The sequence below is a fragment of the Phalangium opilio genome, unplaced genomic scaffold (assembly GCF_054372755.1).
Source record: "Phalangium opilio isolate 3A_F unplaced genomic scaffold, DU_Popi_V2 ptg000031l_1, whole genome shotgun sequence".
Lineage (NCBI taxonomy): Eukaryota > Metazoa > Arthropoda > Arachnida > Opiliones > Phalangiidae > Phalangium > Phalangium opilio.
In genome coordinates this window covers 15,091,277-15,115,067 of record NW_028324158.1, presented here as the reverse complement: position 1 = coordinate 15,115,067, position 23,791 = coordinate 15,091,277, and the positions used below count along the sequence as shown (strand labels likewise).

The 23,791-nt window shown below is 34.1% G+C and overlaps 4 protein-coding genes and 1 pseudogene across 7 annotated transcripts; 3 read left to right on the top strand and 2 right to left on the bottom strand.

Moving 5' to 3' along the window:
* The first annotated feature begins 1,882 nt into the window (after window positions 1–1,882).
* LOC149690925 (putative defense protein 3) lies at window positions 1,883–11,691 on the top strand. Its single transcript, XM_089870385.1, has 3 exons — window positions 1,883–2,421; window positions 9,924–10,131; window positions 10,411–11,691. Exons 1-3 carry the CDS (start codon window positions 2,193–2,195, stop codon window positions 10,502–10,504), a joined length of 531 nt encoding a protein of 176 aa, XP_089726511.1. The 5' UTR covers window positions 1,883–2,192; the 3' UTR covers window positions 10,505–11,691.
* Window positions 10,652–14,811, bottom strand: Swt1 (Swt1 RNA endoribonuclease). 3 transcript variants are annotated; one of them, XM_089870380.1, is made up of 15 exons: window positions 14,579–14,811; window positions 14,319–14,508; window positions 13,746–14,240; window positions 13,630–13,677; window positions 13,474–13,555; window positions 13,320–13,405; window positions 13,065–13,254; window positions 12,878–13,003; window positions 12,666–12,804; window positions 12,539–12,601; window positions 12,383–12,471; window positions 12,002–12,317; window positions 11,702–11,942; window positions 11,532–11,596; window positions 10,652–10,950 (listed from the first exon to the last, which is right to left on the bottom strand). In XM_089870380.1, the coding sequence occupies exons 2-15, from the start codon at window positions 14,496–14,498 to the stop codon at window positions 10,857–10,859; spliced, it is 2,214 nt and encodes a 737-aa protein (XP_089726506.1). In that variant the 5' UTR covers window positions 14,499–14,508; window positions 14,579–14,811; the 3' UTR covers window positions 10,652–10,856. The 3 variants fall into 3 exon arrangements, with proteins under 3 accessions (XP_089726506.1, XP_089726505.1, XP_089726507.1); XM_089870379.1 differs by having other exon boundaries at window positions 14,319–14,811; XM_089870381.1 differs by having other exon boundaries at window positions 12,557–12,601; window positions 14,319–14,811.
* A 101-nt stretch (window positions 14,812–14,912) lies between these two features.
* LOC149690923 (uncharacterized) lies at window positions 14,913–16,326 on the bottom strand. The gene is given in 1 exon segment (XM_089870382.1): window positions 14,913–16,326. A coding segment is annotated over 1 exon segment (1,038 nt). The 5' UTR covers window positions 16,171–16,326; the 3' UTR covers window positions 14,913–15,132.
* A 173-nt stretch (window positions 16,327–16,499) lies between these two features.
* On the top strand, window positions 16,500–18,614 carry Rab14 (RAS oncogene family member Rab14). Its single transcript, XM_089870384.1, has 7 exons — window positions 16,500–16,657; window positions 17,217–17,346; window positions 17,416–17,660; window positions 17,735–17,822; window positions 17,884–17,914; window positions 17,969–18,037; window positions 18,096–18,614. Exons 2-7 carry the CDS (start codon window positions 17,241–17,243, stop codon window positions 18,199–18,201), a joined length of 645 nt encoding a protein of 214 aa, XP_089726510.1. The 5' UTR covers window positions 16,500–16,657; window positions 17,217–17,240; the 3' UTR covers window positions 18,202–18,614.
* Window positions 18,615–19,626: 1,012 nt separating this feature from the next.
* On the top strand, window positions 19,627–23,615 carry LOC149690921 (nose resistant to fluoxetine protein 6-like; annotated as a pseudogene). Its single transcript, XR_016383796.1, has 13 exons — window positions 19,627–20,465; window positions 20,569–20,816; window positions 20,888–21,002; window positions 21,060–21,159; window positions 21,269–21,414; window positions 21,478–21,651; window positions 21,706–21,799; window positions 21,864–22,128; window positions 22,198–22,277; window positions 22,357–22,479; window positions 22,549–22,669; window positions 22,739–22,928; window positions 23,007–23,615. The product of XR_016383796.1 is annotated as a nose resistant to fluoxetine protein 6-like (transcript).
* The last annotated feature ends 176 nt before the right edge of the window (window positions 23,616–23,791 follow it).

Genomic DNA, 23,791 nt, shown 5'->3' with positions numbered 1-23,791 from the left:
GATAATTGTTTTCGCCTAACGAGGACACTTTGATATTTAGATAGTAAACTTATAATCTGATTGATTTTGTCCGGGAATCCGTGGTTAATATTGCGAAGGCCCGGGAAAAGGGCAAAGCGACGACACAATTAATATGAAACACTAGTATCGCGTTTTATTAAAGGTTATAACGCGAATGAATTTGTACATTCATTCTTTTAACGACTTATTTAATAATTAACTAGGTTTCCTTAATGATCAAATGGGTTAACGAGTTGTGTTGGTGGTGGTGGTATTTTAAAGGGCAACCTCTTACCAATTAAATTCGTGTTTATCTTTTCAGGTTTAATTGTAATTAATTTAATTAAAACATTTCCCAATTAGTAATTAAAGTTTAATAAAAAAAATTTGATAAAATAATCTCCGTTTTAAATTTAAAAAAGTATGCCGCTAATATAGGATTCATTAAATTCAAATCAAACGAGATCAAATTCTCTAACGAATAATTAAAAAAAAATATTATTCAAATTTCAAAGTTCTCCCCCTAAATTCCTAAAGTTCAACATCCTTAATCGTAATTTCTAAATCTTAAGTCAAGATGATTTAATGCGAGTAAATAAATTCCCAAACAAGTTATTTCAACCCCAAAAAAGCGTAAATAAATTTTAAATAACGCGAAAACCTCAAAATGAAATATTACACTTTAATTTTAAAACTTCCACTCCTCAAACTAAAAAAAATAAAAGGAACATCGTTGCATCCCTAAAATTAATGATAACTTAAACGCGATAAGACTAGCTAATTAAAAATAACCCGTATTATAAAACCCAAAAACTAAAATTTAAATATTTTGTTTATAAGTAAATAAATAAATATAGATAAGGTTTTGTATTTTTCGACTCTAAAATCAAAATAAGTAAAATTTGCATATCGAGCTGTCATATTTGACCTATAATCTCAAATCAAATAACGGAATGCTTAGTGTACCGGGATTTTTTGTAACCGTAAAATATTCGAACAATTTTAAATTATATATAGATTAAAAAATTAATAGAAAAATAAGGCATATTTGAAACGAAACACTGTCTAAATTCATCCAAGCGAATGGAATCTGTCGTCAATCTTAGATTGAGTACTTTCCCTGGTAAATATAACGCGATTAACGATAGATTTTAGGGGCAATCTCAGTCTGAAATTATGTTAAAATTATCCAATTTCAACCAGCGAGAAAAAATAAATCAAAAACATCTTCCTGGCCCATCCCAACTAACTTCCCGAGTGAAAGTTGTTCAAAATATTTCCTACTTTCTCCATCGGAAATTCGATTACGTATAATAATAAATAATAAAAAAATTGGAACACTTTTCAACGCGGATAAGAAAATCATCCCATCCATACATCAATCGAAAACCCATTTATAATGAACTACTTCATTTCTCCTAAGAATATTATTGTTAGAATTTGAAGAATCAACATTTGAAAAAAAAAAAAAAATTAAAAATTCAATTTTCTATTGCCCCTTGCTAGTTGGCTTTCCCTGGACACCGAGTTAAAACTAAAAATGGCCGTATCTTTTGAACTATAACGAATAGAAGAAAAATAAAAATACGGTTATAAACTAGACATAACGCGAATTATACGGTTAAATTACCATTAAATTTGAATAATAAATAAATAAACGAAGTTAATTATAAAGAAAATAGATCTAGTCGCATTTTCAGAAACCCCCCAAAAAAGTGAACAATATTTAACGTCCGAACCGAGTCCACTCTATACAATAGCCTTAAAGGAAACACGTGACCCATATACATTGGCACCACCCTAATGAAAACGTCAAACTGCCCGCGGTTTTTGAAATTAAAGGCGGATACTCTTAAAATTCCGCGAGCACAGGGTAAGTGAGAGTGTGCAGTGCAAAACAACGTCGCAATCCAGTCTGAGAGAGCGTTCGGTGAACGCTGAATACCGAATATCACGTTATCGAAATATCCGTAGGAAAGAAAAGCGAACCCTGTTCCGCGGCGACGGTGCTAACATAAGCAAATCAACTTTTAATTCCGACCCCCCCCCACATCCACCACCACCCCCTGGCAACGGTTAAAGGGATAGACTTCGTCGAGAAAACGGGCGCATTTATTCTTTGATCGTCATATCAAACCGACGTGTTAAGAGTGCATGGTCTTCCCGGATTTAATTTAAAGACAAACATCATCATGATTGGATATTTTGGATTTACCAGTGTTTTTTCCATCACCCTCTTGGTCATCTCTATAACCTTTGACCCCGTTGCGCGCGCTTTCCCGCAAGGTGGACCGGCCGAAGCCTGCGATAGTTTGCTACCACGACACGTCAGGACCCAACCAAGCCCCTTAAAAGATTCCCCTTACACTTTCACGGCTACTTCGGCTACTTACAGCTACGCCGATGTTGAAGGAATTACCGGTAAGTCCTTTTTTGACCTTTTTTTAGGGGGGTCAACTTAAATAAAACAAGCGCTCGAAAACAATTGGTATCCTAAAGACGGGGAAATTCCTAGCCCTTGAACTTAGCCCCCACTTAAGCGGTTGGTTACGCTTCGCCGATTTCAAACTTAACTAGACCCTAATTATCATTACACCATTTCCTTAATCATATCGCAATATTCGCTTAATTTCTAATGTAAAATTTAATTGAACTTAACGTGAAAAATAAGTCCAATTAATTTCAGAAGGACTAATAATCGATTACGGATAAAAAAATTGAATTAAAATAAATTAATCATCATTTAAAACGATTAATTAAAGTGAGTGAGTCTTGTTCCTCGTGAATTTCTCAAGGCGCGTTTACACACTCTCCCTTTTTTTTGTAAATAAAACAATTTAGATGTAAAGATAAAAATTCCCAGACAAAACAAGGAGACTTCATCCTTAGAATTTAATTAATTTCAAAACTTAAAACTTTCCTCAAAGATAGATTAACATCGAACAAACCCCTCCGGGAGGTTCTTCCAAATTAATGGGGTCTTTAAACTAAAATAGACGCTCCATTTCATTATTAAATAGTGGACAATCGGTCAAATATTATTATCCCCCCCCCGTCCAAGGGGGACCTCCCCCCTCATTGTTTGAACTCTATGGAAATAAATCCTGTCATTACTGGAAACAAAAATCAAGAAAATACGGGAAATTTTGAATAGTATCTGTCTGTGTATTATATATAAATGGGAATTGGGTCAAAAAGCGATGGCTAGGCGTTGTTAGTTAAGTTCTCTCTCTACTTTTTTATAGAATTTTACTTCAATATAAAACAATGATCGGAGAAAATATTTCCGGATTTTAAAACTCGGTTATTCGAAACTGAAATTGTTTTAACGAAAAAATAAATAAATGTTGTTTGACAATAAAAGCAGCGACATCGAGGAAGAGGCGTGCAGGTGTTTTGGGTAAACAAACTTTCGCTCTATATTATTTTACAAAGAGTAAAGGTTAAAACCGCGGCAAACAAATATTTTCCAACGACTTTTCAATTATTCAAAGTTTCAAAAATAGCAATCTCAATTAAATTAGAGTTGAATCTAGATCCCCGATATCATAAAACCAGAAAGAGATAACTAAACATAAATTTTAAATTCAATTAAAATTTACAAAGACACTTCTTTCAAAGTGTATACTAAAATTAAACTAAATAATCTATTTCCTTATTATAAAACGTAATAAATAAACTACACCGAATACTTAATCCAATCCTTTTTACGAGACTGCTAATAATATTTCAGATAAAAATCCGGGTTACCTTTTGCTTTTTAAAAAGCCAATTACGAGTAAATAGGTAGTCCATTATTTTTAATAAATATTTAAATCATGGCTTTAACCCTTTTTAAGAAAGTGAAAATAATATCATTATTTATCATTTGATCGGATCTAAACTCTCACTTTCCGGGGCCAAAATTTATGTTAATCAATTCAAAAACATAAAAAGCTGGTAATATTACGGTATATAATAAAAACTAGAGCAAAATTGTTGTTTGGGGGGGGGGGATGTGTAAAAAAAACGAAATCGGTCAAAAAATAAATAGCTATTTTCTTTTTCAAAAGATAATCTTAGTAAATAATTCGGAATAAAATACCGTAACCTCGGGGCCAATGTTGTTTTTAATTGACATTTTTAGGTCAATCTAGGTCCGATTTCGGGACTTTATTAGGCAATATTCGTTCTCTCTCCCAATTAAAAGGGAATATGAACTTATAATTCCGTAAGATATTTCACTATCCCTTTAACAGGGCTCCCACAGAAATTTCTTAAAATAATAGTGAAAAAAGAGACCATTCACGGTAAAAATAGGGTAAAATAAGGACCAAATTCTTGGAAATAGGAACCAAATAGAGACCAATTCAAAATCAAAATTAGATCTTTATTTGTACGGAATTATCAGAAAAAAAGTTGGGAAACCAAAATAAACCTCTCCGAGCCGAGACGAATTTACTTTCTAAACACAGTTGCACCAGCCAATGAGAAAAACCGGAAACACATAGTTCAAATTGGCGAGATATTGCCAAGGTCATTTGTAAAGGTTAAAGCGTTTAATAATTCCCTGTGGATCGGAGTGAGAGTAGTTTTACTGTTGCAAAAAATTTTAGATGGAATATTAAAAACGGGAATTTTTGAAAATAGGGTGGTTTAGAGACCAAATGGCGATTTTAGGGTGGTTTAGAGACCCATCCAAAAAGTAGAGACTTTTAGGTATTTTAGAGACCAGATGGGAGCCCTGCTTTAAAAGAAATTCGATTAAAAATTTTGGCTATAAATTTTAACAATTATATTAAATAATAATTATAAATAATTTTGAGAGTTGTTTTTCTTTTTAAATATTATATGTTTTTCAAAAATTGACGAAAGGCGATTCGATTTGGGCTTGAGTATTAATTTCCGTAGCCTTTAGGTACGAAATTGGTGGCAGCGGCGGCACTTAACAAATCTAGTTTCTTTTTGGGGTTAAACGCTTTGCGCGGAAAACCCTATTATATTCTAAATATCGCCTCGAATTTCCGATAAAAGAGAAATGAAATAAAAAATATATCAAAACGCAATTATGAAATTATTTGAAATCAAACGATTCGGTTCACGTATTTGAAAGCTCGAGTAGGGGTATCTGTATTACAGACAGACAAGAAGTAATATTGACGTAATCATTGCTCGGTAATTACCGGTCTGGTGGTGGTGGTGGTAATCTATGGCGCGTAATTATAAATTAGATTTGGTTTGGTTTCAATTGTCCATTCAAGGGGACGAGAATTGCGTTATATTTTTATTTACGTTATTTGGGCTAATAGCCCAGATATTTTACTAATCTATATAATTTCTCTCCTTAAGAAAGATAAGCTATATGGGCCAGAGATAAGCTACGCTTTATACAATAAAGTAGTTAAAAATGGTCAGTATATTATTACGAGGAAATATTGGTTGCGTATATTTCATTTAGTAAAAGGTACGTTATAGTTGGGAAAACGTAAAATTAACTATTTTAACGCGATATCTATGTTAAAACATTGTGTGATAAGATGATAGTTATTTAGCATCTTGCTAAGAATCAAAATTCCTATTAAAAACCAGTTATTTCCATAAAAAAATTGGTGTTTTTAAAGTATTTTAAATTTATATAGTTCAAATTTGATTTTTTACGCAATGATTTGCTAACTTTCTATAATAATAGATAAACCTAACAGCATCATCTCACTTTCCCACTTACAAAACCTTATTACAAAATCGCCAAGCTGCCATTTCTATAAATAAAACGAAAGCAAAACAAGAGAGTCGAAAGTGACGGTAAAATGTTGATTTACAACTTTGCCACTTTATAGTCTATATTTAAAATATTTTAAAATACCCGTAAAAACTCATTTTTAAAACCTACGCTCGAAGTTTGCTTTCCGATTTAACCTGGGCGTTAATATATATTTAAATAGACTTTAAATATAATTAAAAAAACTTAACATTGGACGTTTGAACACCACCCAAAACGGTACATGTTTTATCGTGAAACTCTCGTTAAAGCGTAACATTCCATAACTTTTAATAATAAAACGCGTTTCAACTTAAGTCGCGCGATAACTTTGACCTATTTCCCAGTGAGACCTATTGTCAAAAAGAAATCGAAATTTACGATAAAGAAAATGCTTGATTTTCAAGAGCATATCCTTTAAAAGCGCGGTTAGTAGTTAGTTTTATTGAAAGGACAAGACTCTTTACAAGTTCTTAGGCGTGGTTGAGTTGGTACCACTCAGTGAGCGTGGTATAGCACCCTAATAGGTTAGGTCGGTCTAAAGGCATTGTCAAGATCACTATGGTTATGTTATATTAAAATAGTAAAACCAAAGTAAGGACAATATCAATGATGACTATCTATTTTTAAAAAAGTCTATAACTTGGAAGTAAAAATTAAAATCTTTCAATGGCTAACGCGTAATCAGGTCAAGAAGTATACTGTAGTTCCGACGAAATGAAAATTAGGGCGCTTATTTAGGTGTGGCAATTTACGTCAATTAATCATTTTAATTTTTTTATAAATAGGGGACCAACAATAATAATAGTAATTTTGTTTCTGAAACTTTCCCCCAAAAATAAAATAATTGAAAGTAAAATAAAAAAAAAACCTGACCCACAACATTTTTTTTTTCCTGTAAATAAAATCAACCAACCATCTGTTGCCGTGCTTTTCTAAGTTACCTACAATCTATTAAACATACTATAGTATAACTTCCAAGGTAAGGTATCTCCGAATTGAAACCGCATTACGCTTAATTCCTTTTAAAATTAAAACTGGCAGCCCATAAAGGAAACTAAGGCATTGTAAATACTTCAGTAAATACTAGAATTATTTTAGACCATATCTATCTCTTTATTTGATACGAGAAGATTAGCGGTTATTAGACATTCGAGGGTCGACTAGTTCGGTTTCGTTTACGAGTTTTGATTTTGGATATAGGGTTTTACTATTAAGCGTCGTTATGATTTCTGTTTTGTACGCGGTTTTATTGTGCGCGTTATTTATTTATTTATTTATCAAGTATACATATTCGCTAAGCCTTTTTTGTCTAGGCTTCTATGCAAATAGAAAAAAGAGTTATGTATGAAAAAACATGTAATTATGGAGCAAAAAAAAAAAAAAAAAAGAAAAAAAGGAGGGGAGTGGGTGAACAAAATTTTAAGAATTTAAACTATAAAAAATAGAAACTTTTTGACGAAACGTGTGACCTAGTTAACGCGTTTCCTAATGGTGGTCCGGTCGAATCGTGCGAAAGTTTAACCCCGAGGCACGTCGGGTCAACGCCGCTTGACCCCACTACCAGTCCGTATGATTTTATGGCCAGCGCCAAACATTTCGACAGAGATACCAACGAAATTACGGGTAATTCATTTAATTAAATAAACTAATAAATATTAACTGTTAACTCTTTAATATAGCTAAAAAAACACCCCATTAATCTAAACAATAAACTAAATAATTAAGAATAGCGGAAGTAAATTTTTTATACCCCTTTTGGGTACGAATAAATTAAATTTTGTTCCAAGTTCTCGCTCCGTATTAAAGCGTATATTTAACGCGTAAAACGTGCCTTCAAAAAGCAAAGCGCGTCTGTCTGAAGAAATATTAATTGATCGAGGCGGGTTCTAAGATTTAGTTTTCTCTTGATACAATCTTTCTGTCTAAGACGGAAGAGCGTTACTCTTATCATTTTCTTACTATAATTTAGAGGTTAAACGTAACGGTAGGTAAAGGGTTGAAATAATGAATTTCATAATAATATTCAATTCACGACTACATCGTTAATCGCGTTTCTGTCAATTATAATTATTTCGTTTCGTTACAAAGATACGAGAGATTACGATAATGGTGAGAGTTACGGTGAACTTTTAGCTCGTAAAATGGATTTAATAAATATCGTCACATCGATATTAAAATTTAGTTTTTATTTTAATTAACTTATTTTATTTACCCTAGTTTAGTTTCGACGCCCATAATTTGAAATAACAAAAAGTCTTTGAATAAAATTCCTTCTAGCTATAAGGGTCGATTTATTGGCATAGATGAATGTTGCCAATAACAATAATTATACACCCTGTTTGGTTAAACCTTCAATTACAACCTTGAATATTTTATTCAAAACGAATGAGGAAATATTCAAGTTGAAATAATATTATAATAACTTAATTTCTAGGCAAACTTTAGAAATATATTAACGCCGGATAAAAGGCATTTTAAACGATACCCTCGATATTCAATTAAATTAAATATAAAGGCATTGAAATATTAAGACGATATTCCATTTATAAAAGGAGCGATTTATATTTGTTCGGACTAATAATAGACATCGAAACGTTTTTCTTTCCTACAAACATCTAAAAAGGTTTACCGTGATTTCCCTAAAGTTTCTATAGAAAACCAGTTAAAACTTTGTAAAACACGGCTCTAATAAAGATTAAGAATACGTTGTATCTAATCTTTGGGAATATCAAATTCCCAACACATTTCTTAATCAATTTATCCCGCTTTTCAAAAATGGCGAGAAAGAATTTTGACTCGGAAAGTGTTTTAAATAAAAGTTGAAAATTAGATCGGAAGGTTCGTGACCCTCGCGTGGTGGATTTAAATAAAACGTGACACGCGCCACCGTTACAACGGGAAGTTGGAAGAAAATACTAAATTAAAATTTGCCTATGAAATGAATGTGTTTTAAAAACAGATTAAAATAACAGGGTTCATAAAACTTTTGGAAAACCGAATTCCCTTTCTCCAGGGTTTTCCCACGTATATCCTAGAGTTTTCCAGGTTTGTGTGACCCCTGAATAAACGACACGATCAGCTTCAAGCGCGCCTTTCCGTTTATAACGAAGCAATTACTCCTAATGCCTGACGAGAATTAATAATTTCTTACAATTAAATAAACTACAACCTAACAAAACATGCCTAAATTGTTTCTATTTATTACGTTTAAAGGGGGAATGAAGTTGGAACTGGCGTATACATTTCTCCTTAACTTCTAATCCCTCGGGGGACAAATTTAAAAGTGAATGAAATCCAATCCCAATCAATTATCGTTAAACCCACAAGTACCAGACAAAATGCGATCAACTATCAATATTAAATTTCGTTGAAATACAAAATTTAATTATAAATTAATTTCGGGGTTTAATAAAGTTTACCAATTTGCGGACCCATTTCGCGAACTACCACAATTTTTTTTTCTGACTAATTAGCTACCCAGGGGCTTTAAAATTAATATTCAAATCAAGGGGATTTTTTTTACAATTATTCCTTACCCAAGCTATTTGGTTTTTTACGCGAAACCTGTCTCTAAGACAGTAACAAACAGTGGCAAACTTATTATAATAGTAGGGTTAATGCGGGCTCCAGGGGTACGCCATTTTTTATTTTCATTATTTTTATGTCGGTCAATTTGGGTTGGGTTTATAATGAACTTTAATTTGCGTATTGTGAAAACATATATAAATTCGTGTACTGGATTAATCAACATATTGCGAGTTCACCTTCGAACATTTCGCAATTCTATAAAGCGAGGCTATAGCGCGAACAGATTGGGTCCGCGAGTGTGGATCGAGTGGGCTATGTTTTAGGGTAGAAAAAAAACACTAAAATAACAATATTGTGGAAAAGGTGGTAATAAACAAGCTAATTAGAAATAATTAGTTAAAGGTAGCAATGTTTAGGGGTAATTTAGAAAAATTTGGGATAAGGAGTCACATTTAGCACCTGACCTGCGAGGCACTACGAAATGTCTCAAAAGTTGCGCAGAAAGCTAATTTTCGTACAACCTCCCCTCGTTGTCGAGCTTCCCTACACGACCGCCCAATTTAAGAACCAAGGCTTAAGAGCGTTACAACTTTTCCAGCCGTTTTAAGCCTATTATTCCTTAATTAACTAATAAAATATTACGTGTACCTTTTAGTTGACATCGGAGGGGCAACTTTTAAAGGATTTTTCGTGGCCGCTATCGATCCCAGAACGCAAAAAAGAATCGGCTCCTTTGTCAAAGTCAAGGGTACCGAAGTTATGCCTTGCGCCGCCATCACGCACACCGATCCTTTCCCAAAATTGCACGTTAGATTGATTTGGAATCCTCCCACGGATGTTCCTGATGGCGACGTAATATTTGTGTAAGTTGATTTAATTAATTCACCACTTTTCTAAACTAATTAACATGATAGAACGCGACTGCCGGCGGCAACGTTTAGTCAACTAATTTAGAATGCTGAATGCCGGTGGCCGACTCCTGATTGGCTGACTATACACGTCACGTGACGTGATCTTAAATCAACCAACCAGAGCGCTTCCCTCGAAATTTGAAAGGAAAAAAGCCAAGGCTGAAAAATTTAAACATTCCTACGCACTCAAAAGTTCAAAACTAATTAAAGTTTAATTTTTTTACTTTACAGGGCAACGATAGTAAAATCGTACGCTCGTTACTACACGGGAATGGTCGCTTCAGTACCAGTTTACGGGGACCAATACGTCAAAAAGAAGAAATAAGATGATAAATTCCGAATTGAAAAGCAGTTTTAAACATACACGTGTGAAGTTGCCAATTAACGATAAATACTCCCGAGTTAAGGCAGGAACTGGGTTTTTTAAGGGGAAATAAAAAAGAAAACATTGCCGAAATTGAAAGAATCGGGGTTGAAAACTTGAAAATGTTTATTTTTATTCACAACAAATGTTTGAAAATAGATATTTTCTTGTGGTAGGAAAATATTTTACATCTAAATAACGCAAATAGTGTCGTTAAGACCAGTTTACTTTACTTACAGTTTCTTTAATTTCAAAAATTAAATTACGGAAATTGTAGATTAAAATGAATACGCCAAAGGCCAGCTTCTCGTTTTTAAAAGTCGCCACTGACACTTACAGTTCTAGTGCACAGTTGCAGTTTGGCAAAGAGATCGTTCAGCCGCATGTAAGAGTTAACGAGAAACTCCCTGGAAAATTTTAAATTCGTGTCTTTTCGCTCTTAGAAATGAAATATTCCCGACCCTCGAAATAAAACTCGCTCCCAATTATAAAGAAGAGTGCCAATTAATTTATTTATTATCGCGAAAGCAAATCACTCGACAAGTTGGCCCAACAACAATTAAAAAACCCAGTATCTGAGTAAGGATACGCGTTGGTAGAGAAATAACCCTTGATTAATTTTTGGGCTAATTAGTGGCGAACGTAACCCTTTGCCCTAAATAGGCCAAAATCAAAATAACCAAGAGATAATTCCTGCACTATCCGAAATTAGGCTTAGCTAGGAATAATATATATTTAATGACGTATTTCCCCCCCCCCCCTAATTAAGCCTAAATTGTAATTAACGATTGGTTTTCACGCCTAAATTATAATTATAGGCTTACAACTATAGAGCTATCTCAGTTACGACGTAGTTACGTCACGTCATAAGACTACCTTTGATAGTGGGCGGCCATTTTGAATTTTATAGCATGGATGACGTCACAATGGTAATTTCTGAGATAGCTTTATTAATTAAATTAAAAATCTATTATTTAACGAAACGAACCTGTAGTCTGAATTGAAAACAATCGCTTCCAAATCGTTAAGGTTCAAAGGTGAAGTTAAGTACAACTTTAAATAAAAGTTTAAAAAGAATGAAAATGTGTAAAAAAAATAAAAGAAGTTTGTATTTTAACGAGAAATAAAAAGTTTTTTGTTTTTAATTTAATTACTTACTTTTAAATTAAGAGAAGATGGGATAAGGGAAAAATGTTGATGCAACAATTTCAAATGATTTTTTAAAGAATCATCATCAGATTTGTCAGCAACCAATATTTTTAGCAGGGAAGATCTGATTTTTCTCATCAATGGAAATATTTTGGGTAACATATCAATGGCCTCTCTTCTTTTCAAGGGAACGAGGGCGTCGTTATACTCGAGGTCGTGAGGTAAACGCAAGGCGTCCATAATAAGGCACCTAACACCCGATTATCAACAATTACCATAAATAGAAGCGGACATCGACATTAAACTTACGTAGTACGAACAAAAACGTGTTTCCAAATATACTCCAAATTGAGCACGGTATTTCGATCTCGTTGGTTGGCAACGCCGCCACCGCCACATTTTAAGGGAGATAAACAAGTGACCATTTGTTGTTCGTGGCTCGTTAAACGCGGAATGGCCACAGTCTCTCCCTCCGCAAAGAGATCGCGAATATTCTCCTTTAATCCTTTGATTTTATCAATGGCACTTTCAAAGTAATCTGGGTCCGAAATCTTTTTAATTTCGCTTAAAAAGTGGCAGGAAGCCACAAGGAATCTGGAGCAAGCTTGATTTTGATGGATGTAACCTGGAAATTAAGTGTTAAAGACGCTTTTATTCAGACTCGTCAATTTTGAGAAATGTCTAATATACCCTTATTATCCCGATAAATTTCTTTCATAGTTTCCAAGTGAGATTTGGAAGAAATATTAAGAATGGGAGCGAAAAGCATCGCCCAATGTCTAAATAATTAAATAATATTATAATTAAAAATAAACGCTTTTTCTTTCAAATAAATTATTAAATTACTTTGAAATGTTTTCTAACATGTCTAATAATGTCCAAGGAGGTTTCCTGAACATGACTGTCATCCTGAATGAAATCAAATTTGATTAAATTAATTATCTCCCAAAAACTAGTAATTAAAACTAATTACCAAGTAACTCCAATGACTTCTTTGGCTCTTTCCTCTAAAATTGGCGACAAACAATCTTTTAAAATATCAAAACTGCTTCTCATGGCTTCATTTATTTTATCTTCAGCAGTTAGTTCAAAACTTTTATTGACAGACATTTCTAAAAAATGTAATTCACTTTTAAATTAATTAATTAACTTCTGGTGTTAATTATATTACTATTATTAATTTGCCTTTGTCAAAATTTTCTTTCAAAAACTGTAGAATCCCGTCAGAGTTACAACATCTTAAACCAACACACATTATTCTGTTCATAAGATTCTTGTCATCGGTTAACAATACAACTTTATCACTTCCGACTACCGGAATTAATTAATTAATTAACGATACTTAATCAACCGATTTATTAATTAGATTCACTTTGTTTTCCAATTTGAATGCAACAATAGAGAATTCTATCATCAGCTTCGTCCCAATTTAAGGAAGGTTGATTTTTGTCAAAATCCGTTTTATCTTGAGTATCAATTTGACCTTTGACCCGGGGATGTTTCGTTTGAAACACAGTGTTAAGAAATCTTACGGCCTTCCTGGCCTTGGCTATCACTTCATCCTGTAAAGAAACGTGAAGATATAGGCTTGAAATGAAAATTTAGCGTAAAATGATTCAAATCTTACAGATTTGGTTCTATTTTTATTATCTTTTATCCTGTTAAGTTCAGTTAAAACCATCCAAGGAATTACTAGAATGGGATGACCAGATCCTACCAGTAATATTAATTGTTTTAATTTAATTTAATTTATTTTAATTCCTTATCAAAAAGGGGTATACCTTCAAGATACTGATCTTTCAGGCTGACCACTAAATTTAAGTGGTCAATGAGGATATTTGTGTCAATAACTATATGTAATACCTAATGAGACACCCAATTAAATTAATTAATCATTAAAAATGATTAAACTTTATAAAAGAAATGCTAGTAAATACTTTAGAGATGCTTCCTTCTTTGGTTTTGATGAAATTCTCTTTTGAAATCTATTTTAGTTAATTAAAGAATTAAAATTCAAATGGAAGGGAATCTTGTAGAGCCACGAATATCTTACATCTTCCATTTCAACATCTGACGCGAGTGCGTCTTCATCTTCCGATGGAATCAATTCAATTTCCATATCACTAATTGGGTCATTGTCAGAGTTACAATCTCCGCTGTCATTTGTATTAATACTTTGGTCAAGCTTAGCAATTGAGGAGGGGCCACCTGAAATCTCAACTATTCCCCGCAATAATGGGCTTTTCCCACTTTTTTTAACACTGTCTACTACTTTTTTGGCAACATTAAGAGTATTTTTCCTCTTAAATGTTGGAGTAGTGGATATTTTTATAGGATTTTTGACCAGATTACTGATAGAATTTGAGGCGCTTTCAACCTTTGAGTCTTGAGTTAAAAATGGTCTTTTAATTTTACGCCTCTCGACTGATAAAGGCTTAATTTCAGCCTTCTTGGAACTGTCAGTTAATTTTGTCTCGGCAACTGGAGGTTTTGGAAGAGATGTACTGGCTCCGCTTGATTTTGAAGATGAAGATGAACAAGTTGATTTCTAAGGAAAGCGCGTACAACGTCATACGCGTCAAAATCATAGAAATTACCGCTAACAATATTATGAGTTATAACTTACAGCGTCAGATTCAGTCGGAGTTTTCATTTTTGGAATTTCCCAAACTGCATTTCCGGTAAAACGGTTCCAATAATAAACCCTATCAGGGTAACTTTCGGAGATCCTTGGCTCCCAGCCATGTGCTAAGGTCATTTTTTTACAACTAGGGCTTTTATCACGATCTTTTTGTGCGTTATTCATCTTTAATTATCTTTTACATGACAAATCTGACTTCCGTTTATGGCCTTCTCTATCTCAAGTCTAAGGTCGGACGTTCTTACCTAAATTTTGACCAAGGCTTAACTTTATAAATTTAAAAACAATGTAACTTTCCCTTTCAAGGTTACAATCATTAAATATTTGGCAATAACTATTATCTATAATGTCTTAATTATTTATAAACATTAAGAAGATTTAAAATTTTCTTCAGTTTTCACCCAAGTGACCCAAAACGTGTTCGTGTTGCAATTTTCCACGCCTGTCATCTGCAAAATTTAGAAGCATTTTCATTGGCCGAAGCCTAATATCGCGTCACCAACTCGAAGCGGCAACCAATAGAAAGTCGAACACGAACTTTAAAATTATTAAAATAACGTGATTTATTTATTTCTTTATTATTATATATATATATATATATATATATATATATAAGATCGCTAAAATGTTGTACAATTATATAAAACTATTCAAAATTATACATAAAATTAAATCACACAACCATAGATTAAAAAATCAAATATTGGAAGTTAGGCTTAGGAAAAATAGGCCTAAATTAAGATTGAGAATTCATGATTAAGAATATAAAGAATAAAAAAAAGTGGCAAAATGGAGAAAATTATTTTCTGTACCACAAAGGCTTAACAAAAAAGTCATCCTTGAAAGGTTTGGCATTATATTCAATAAATTCGATAAAACCATCCAAATTGCGGCACACTTTTAAGAGATTGAGGACATCAGCTTCAGCTTCATGGGCAGATTTCATTTCTTCCCCCAAAACTTTCTTGTAGACATTCCCGAGACTCAGGCCTTGAACATCCTTTGGCCAATATTGTTGCTCTCCAAAATCTATGATTCTTCTTTTCTTCGGAGTTCCAAAAACTAATCTTTTCTTTATTTTCTTTGGAGTTGAAGGAGGTGACAAGGCAACTCTTTTACGATCAGGAGATATCAAAGCCGAAGCGCCATTTATGAAACCTTTATTTAAGGTCTCTTCAATAATTTGAAAAACTCCGGCTTGTGTTTGGGGTCCAAATCCATCTATTTCTTTAATCGGTTCCCGACTGAGCCCTCCATTAGTGTCCACTTGATGTCCATTGTTTGCTCCATTGGTAACAGACGCCGAAGTTGATGGTTTACTTTGGTCTTCCTCGTCAGAGATATATTCATCATCAATGTACCTTGATTCTAATGATGCCCCAATCAAGCGTTTGCAAGCTGTTAAGGTATCCATGACATAAATGTAGTCTTGCAGGGTTGTGTCAACGGCGTAGAGTTCGGCTTTAAGCAGAGGGAAATCAAACCTGGAACCATTATGGGCCAAAAGGCAGATAGGAGCTTCCAGTTGTCCCAAGAATTGCTTCAAAAGAAAAGCTGTCGAGGGGCCAAACCTTTGCTGTTTTTCCAGATTTCCATTGTCAAGGTTTGTCATTTGCATGGCAGTTAGAGAGACGAGCGTTTTGGGTTGAATACACATGGTCAGTTTGTTCAAAACACGAGGAGGTCGTAATTTTTCGTTGAACCTGTCAACGTGTATCGCCACAAATTACATTTCGGTAATGTTAATGTTCTTAGGTAATTCTTCCGGAACAACGCTGGTTGATTCCAAATCCATAAATACTAAGGTTTTAAATCGCAAACTGTACGCTTCATTCATGATTAATTACGATTAAATTTTCAATAATAGCCACGATTAAAATCAGTTAAAAAAACTTGGGTAAAAACAACGCAAAGCGTAACTAAAACTTGAACAAAATAAAGCTTTAAAAATGGCGTCTACACGCCCAGGGTTAGCATAGCAAACCACAGCCAGTAGATCTATTTACATTTGAATGGACTATAAACGAAGCCTAACTTTCAATTGCACATCCTGTTAAAATAAAATAATATCTCTACGCTTTTCAACTAAAATCACGTTCAGTTCAGTTCAGCTCCCCGATTATCGTGACCTCTATGATCTAGAGTGTGAACTTTGCGTCGTATTTTTTATCGATTTTGATTCGCAGAAAAATTACATCACAAAATTAGGCCTAACAACAACCCGAGCAGTACAAAACTACAAAGACAAGCGTAACAGTTTTAAAAGTAATTAAAAATAGTAATTTTTAGGCCTTATTCGGTCGTCACCAAGTTTCCCAGCTAGCGTGAGTACCATAATACATTGATTTAAACGTATTTTAACGCGAATAATAAATATTTAAATCGATCTAAATTTTTGGAGGCGTAGTTCAAGGCCTAAGCCTAACGAAAAAAAATAAAACATTTGTGGACTTAAAGGGGTATTTTATAAATATCGTAACTAATCTAGTTAGGATTAATCGAATTAGTTTAATTATCTTAAATCCCTTAATCCGGACCAAATTTATTAAGTTTTTAAACTATATAGTCTATAAACTTCACTGACAATGAAGCCCATAGTGACAGTCTAGCTTTCCATAAGGAAATATTATCATTTAATTACCGTGTTGTAAATAATGGGTAGGGCTTCTCTTTTTTTTTACGAATAAAATTATAAATTCCGCAATTAAATTAGCGTATAATTGTAATTATTTAGTTCCTCAGGTATTTATTTATAACTAGTATGGTTTGATGACAGTTGATTTTAGCCTGTATTTAACTAACCTATATTGTTGTTAATAAGGTACAATAATCTCTTAAATAAAAGAATCGTTTCGTTTAAAAAGTATTAATTTTCCAATTTAGGAGTTCCACATAAAACAGACTAAGATGGCAGCTGGGCCATATAATTATTCTTACATCTTCAAATACATCATTATCGGTGATATGGGAGTTGGGAAATCCTGTCTATTACATCAGTTTACGGAAAAGAAATGTATTAGTCTTACAATATTCCCATAAACTATATATATCAATTATAACAATGGCTGTTAATTAATAATAGTTATGGCTGATTGTCCCCATACTATCGGTGTGGAATTTGGGACAAGGATTATAGAAGTGTGTGGTCAAAAAATTAAACTTCAAATATGGGATACAGCGGGACAAGAAAGATTTCGAGCAGTGACTAGAAGTTATTACCGAGGAGCGGCTGGAGCTCTAATGGTATACGATATTACTAGGAGGAGCACTTATAATCATTTAAGCAGTTGGCTAACAGACGCTAGAAATCTGACTAATCCAAATACGGTAAAATTATTTACACCTAATTTTTCACCTATTTTTAATAAAATGATTAAAATTTTAATTTTTTATTTCAATAGGTGATATTTCTAATTGGAAATAAATGCGACTTAGATGCCCAAAGAGACGTAACGTACGAAGAAGCTAAACAGTTTGCAGAAGAAAATGGTAATTCGGTAATTAACTTTCATCCAATTACAATAATTAATTTTAAATGTATTAATTTCAGGTCTAATGTTTGTTGAAGCTAGCGCTAAGACGTAAGTTTAATTTAAAGCAAATTAGAATTAAATTAAAATTAAATGTTATTTTAGTGGTGAAAATGTAGAAGAAGCATTCCTTGAAACAGCAAAGAAAATATATCAAAATATTCAAGATGGGAGGTAATTAAGAATTGGACAAAATTAAGGAATAAATTAATATTAATTAAATTTAAATTAGCTTGGACTTGAACGCGGCTGAATCTGGTGTCCAACACAAACCATCCGCACCTCGCAATGCCTTGAGCAATGACCAACAACCCAACAAAGAAAGTTGCTCCTGCTAGCAAATTGCTAGAATTGCGGTTGCCCTAAAATCTATTCCAACCGCTTTAATATAAAAATGAAAAAAATTTGCAAAAAAAAAACAAAATAAAATAAATCCATTTCAGAAAAAAAAAAAAAAGGGTTGAAGGTACGTTAACCTTGGTCAAAAGGCGGCGATAATTTGTTTCCCTCCCCCTTCCTCCCCCTTGCATTATTTATCTGTTTTCATTAGGATGTGCAATTAATTAATATAATTAATCAGATGAACCGAAAGAATTAATTAAATTAACCAGAAAATAAAAAGTTGAATTGAATTGAATTGAAAAATAAAATATTTCAAATATGATCACTGATATGACCAAAATTTTTTTAATTTCTTCATTGTAATGTATTTTTTTGAGTATTAATATTAAAAATAATATTTCCAATTGAATGTTGTGCTTTTTTTTGTTCTTGACTAATTTATTTTAATCAAAATTATATTCAATTTTGGTTACGATTGTTTGGAATTAATTGCACATATCTATGAAAGGGGGTTTACAGGATATAATATACACTTTGAGAGGCTTGGGGCGACGCGGACATTTATGGGCACTGAAAGACTGAATACAGAGTTGGTTTTATTTGTATCATTTCAGGAACCAATTAGAACTAAGATATTTCTTTGTGATCATTTTTGGAACTTAAAAAATTCCTGTCTATAATGACAAAATACGTATTAACTTTCTTTTTTTTTTGGGAACTATTTTGAGCTTCCAGATCTTTAACTTTAATTAACTTTAATTAAAATATTTATCTCACGAAGGCTGATTATTATCTCTTATTTTTACGTTACTTAAAGGTTTTGGGGATTTAGAAAGGGTCAAGAAGAGAGTAACCACACATTTTCTTTCAGTTTTACGTAGACAAAAAACACTTAAAAGACGTTTTTGTAGTTAATAAGCTCGCGTTAGTAATATAATCTTAGTAAATTTGAAAGAAAAACGGCTGTAAATATTAAAATAGTTGTACATCTAAAGCTAAACCGATGTTTGTTTGTTTATTTTGGTGTTTACTTTTTCGTCTAGCGCGCTTAAGTGTAAATTTATACTCGTGTACAATATATATTTACGCGTCGACTAACTTAACTATTATTACGTCATGAAATACATTATAGTAGCTTATGTTTTCGCGTCCTCAAAAAAACACACGAACACGTGTACAAAATACACCCAAATATGTAAATATAGTAACGCCACTAATTAGGTTCATTTTAGGGGATATCCGTAATCGTAGTTATTATACTGAAATATCAAAATTTTTATGTAAAATATAAAATAAATCTTTCGAAAATAAAAGTCATTTTTTTTCTCTTGCATACTGCGTAGTTCATTTTTTTCAAGGGGCTAATCACTCTCTAGATGTTTTCCGAGGGGCTAATCACTCTCTGGTTGTTTTCCGAGGGGCTAATCACTCACTGATCGTTTTCCGAGGGGCTAATCACTCACTGATCGTTTTCCGAGGGGCTAATCACTCTCCTAGGCAAAACCCATATTTGAATTAAAACAACTACATTAAGAACTATTTACTATTTCTTCAGTATCGGTGCGGGCTTTCAAAACAAGAATTTCGTAAATAATTTCAAGGTTGGTGTAATGAGGTTCACGCGTGATCGACTTATCTAACGACCGAGATGATATCCGGCCAAAAACATCAATTGATACTCCTTAATGACTGGGAGGAAAGTGAAAGGCTTTCCTTTAAGACAAAAGTCGATTGTCTAAATCATTTACTCGGACACTAGTTGTTACAGGAAAAAACAGCGTGTTTAATAATCCTCGCAAAACTCCGCTCTTTCTCGGGAAAATGATATTAAATAACCTTGTAGGAAAAGGCACAAAATACCTAGAATCCCTAAATTTACATTCAGATTTTTAAGTAATTTCGCGGTGTTCGTATCTAACTTCTATTACGCGATCAGTTCAATTTTATACAAGTATGTTTCTGGAGCGGAGAAAGTTGGTTCTCTACGGACTGGTGTGTTCTTTCTTTGTGAATGCGGTCGTCGGTTACGTGGCTAAAGTCCCCGAAGTGGTCACGGAGTCCGACGAAGTGGTCGTTCAAAAATGGAAGAAATTTGAAAGCGAATTGATGGACAAAATCTTTCGAGGTTTTCGAAAGATTTTGCCCAGAATTATGGAAGCCTCCTCTAACGCCGATCAGTTGAAACTATCCGATAATTGCACTAATTCTATGTTTAAAATGATTACCGCCGTAAAAGAATTTAAAATATGGCCCATTCAAAGTAAGTCGCGACTTTGCTTTCACCAAAAAACGTATTTTTCGATCGTAATATGATCAGAAAATGCGCGTTTTGATTAAAGTATGACCAAACACTCCGCTTTTAGTGCTGGACGCTATGGGTAAACCGGAAGGAGGCGAAGTTAACGGCGCCACAGCCATGATGGGCAACTTTGACGAATGTTTAGATATCGAAGTGCCCTCGACGGACCCCAAAAAACCCGGAATTTTATTTACGGGTCAATATTGCACGGTGACTATCCGACCCCCTTTACCCAGTCGCCCAGAAACATTGAAATTTATTCACTTCACGGAAGGAATCGAACCCCTTAGAAACTTTTCGGCTAGAACGGAGGTAATTAAAAAGCCCGAAAGAAACGGGGCGGTCCATCCCTTAAATGACCTATTTTGTTTTTAATTACTCAGGGTGGTAAATTATTCGCGGGTTTGGCCGGGTTAATGTACGAAGTCCCGTTAAGAATGGGTCTTTGCGTACCGTCTACTTGCAGCCAAGATGACTTGAAGAATATTGCCGAGTTTGGTAAGTAATTATTACCACGATTGATACGGTAATTGCAAATTTTAATTCTCATTACAGCATCTGATAAAATTGATGCTATAAATATTGGAGTCGAATCGTGCCAAGTTAAAAATGAAAGCAAAAACAAAATGATAATCGGAGAAATTGCCATGTCTTTGTACGTATTAATAATTACTCAAACGACACTAATGACCCTCAGAAACCCCGAGAAATAAACTATTTTTGACCTCTGACTTATAAATACCCCCTTTTGAATCCCAAATTAGGGGTTTCGTCGGATTTTTCGCGTTACTAGTTATTGTGGGTACCGTTATCGACATTAAAACTCCGTCAACAAACGCCTCAAAACCCATAAACACCAACGGCGAAGATCTGAAACCAACAAGTGTTGAAAATAAACCAACCGAGCCAAGTAGGCGACTAAAATATTAATACTTAAACGGGGAAAAATAATTAAATTTAACTAATTGAAAAGGCGCAATCCGGAAAGTATTCATGACCTTTTCCTTGAGAAAGAACGTCAAAACTTTGACGTCCCTTCAAGAGTACGGGGATCAAACGTTTTCCTGTTTCCAAGGAATGAGATTTTTCAGTATGTGTTGGGTTCTATTGGGACACTCCGCCATGGGAGTTGATTTCTCCTACTACAGTAAGTACCAATTTAATTAATTACCACGAAGCGTATTTAACTTGGCTTTGATAGGAAACGTCGCCGTGGTACAAGGCGTATTAGAGAGTTTCTGGATGCAGGGCATCGTAAATGGCTTCCCTTCCGTGGATACGTTTTTCTTCATAGCGTACGTCATGGATTATCGCGCCTTTAAATTACTTAAATAACCTAATTACTTTCAATTACTTCAGTTCCGTCTTGTTTTCGTACATTATGATCAAAACGGTTGATAAACGCGGTATAAGGGTCTTCAACGTCCCAATTATTTTTATCCGGAGATACTTGAGGCTATTACCGGCTGAACTGGCCGTTCTGATCATCTCGTTTATACTTCCTATTCTCGGACAAGGTCCGTTTTACGATATTTACGTCGACTTTACCATCAAAGGTTGCCGCAATAACTGGTGGACAATCTTCGCCTTCGTGGCCAATTTTTTCTCCGCCTCTAAAGAACCCGTAAGTTAAATATTCCCAAAATTCGTTTAATAACAACAACAAGGTAAAGACGCCTTGGCGTTATTTTAGTGTCACATGCATTTTTGGTACGTCTCGATGGATCTTCAACTCTTCGTCTTGGCTTTGCTCTACATGATGATTTTCTTCAGGTGATAAAACTCGTTCCGAAAGTGGTCAAGAGTAAAAGACGCAAATAATAACTCGAAACGAATAAACTTTATTTTACAGAAGCGAGAAATTGGGCAGAATGTTTAATATATTTCTGGTCATAGCTTCCATTATCGCTTCGTTCACAGTCGCGTACGTCAACAGATTTCCACCGGTTTTCCACCAATCATTTCCCAACTTCAAGTAAATAATACTAACAGCATCTCTCGCGTAAAAATAAATTCCTAAACCAGATTTGCCTAAAAATAACAGGGCTATTCAAAACTTGATCAATTTGACCTACTTGTATCCGCACAATCATTCGATCGTCTACGGTATCGGCCTCTTATTGGGCACGTATTTGGCTCGCAATCCAAAAATACACGTTCCAAAGGTATAATACGAAAAACAAAAAAAATATTCCCCGATTCTATTTACACTAAAATGAAACTGTTCTTTACAGCCAGTTCAAGTGGCGGGTTGGTTATTGTCCGTTCCATTAGGAATGGCGCCAGTTTATATCACGTCTATTTGGCACGACAATTCGCGAATTCCGGGGGAGTTGGAAGGACCACTTTACGTCGGGTTCTTTAGACTAGCGTGGTGCTTGTCGCTCTCGTGGGTCACTTTGATGTGCGCCACGGGTAGAGGAGGTGGGTGATTCCTAGATACAAACACGCCTTAATTAAATATACAAATTAAAGTTAAAATGGTGGGGCAATTCATTTCAGGAATTATCAACGACATTCTTTCGTGGAAAGGATACTTGCCGTTAAATAAGCTATCTTACCTCGTGTATTTAGTCCACGTATTTATTATGCAATCGCATTACGCTTCGCTACGAGGCACGACTGATACCAACAGGACATCCATTGTAAGTTTATCAACAATCACAACGAGAACCAGTAACAATTACCAGGAAATAAGCTTAACTCTCTTTGGCCCTTGACAGATTTGGGGTTTCTTCGGGCTGTTCGCGACGGCCTACATGTCATCGACACTTTTATTTCTTATGTTCGAACTACCGATTAGTAATTTGGAAGGACTGGCCTTTGCCAGAATAATGAAGCGTATGATGGGGTCGCGAAAACCCAAGGAAGCCTCCGCCAAGGAAACGGGAGACAACGCCAAAATCAACAACGCAATTACAACCAAAGAAAATAACAGCAACGAAAAACAACACGAAGATATGAATGGAAACGTCGAAGCGTCCGCGCCCACCCAACCTCAAGAAGATATTGACGAGGAAAAACATCGACAAGAAATGGAACGTACAAAATTATAAAGTGTACAGTTGATTTCAAATTTATAATTAAAAATTATTTTTAAATATTTACGTAATTATCCCCTTCAAAACTTATTACATACATAGAAAACATTCTTGAGGGTGCCGACTTCCAGGGGTAAAAGCACTAATACATTTCCTACGGGCCCCTGTAAATCCCCAACCCGCAATACACCGGTGTATGACTTTTCTTTTTATTTTTATAAAATTCGTATCTCCCTCAATTCTGTA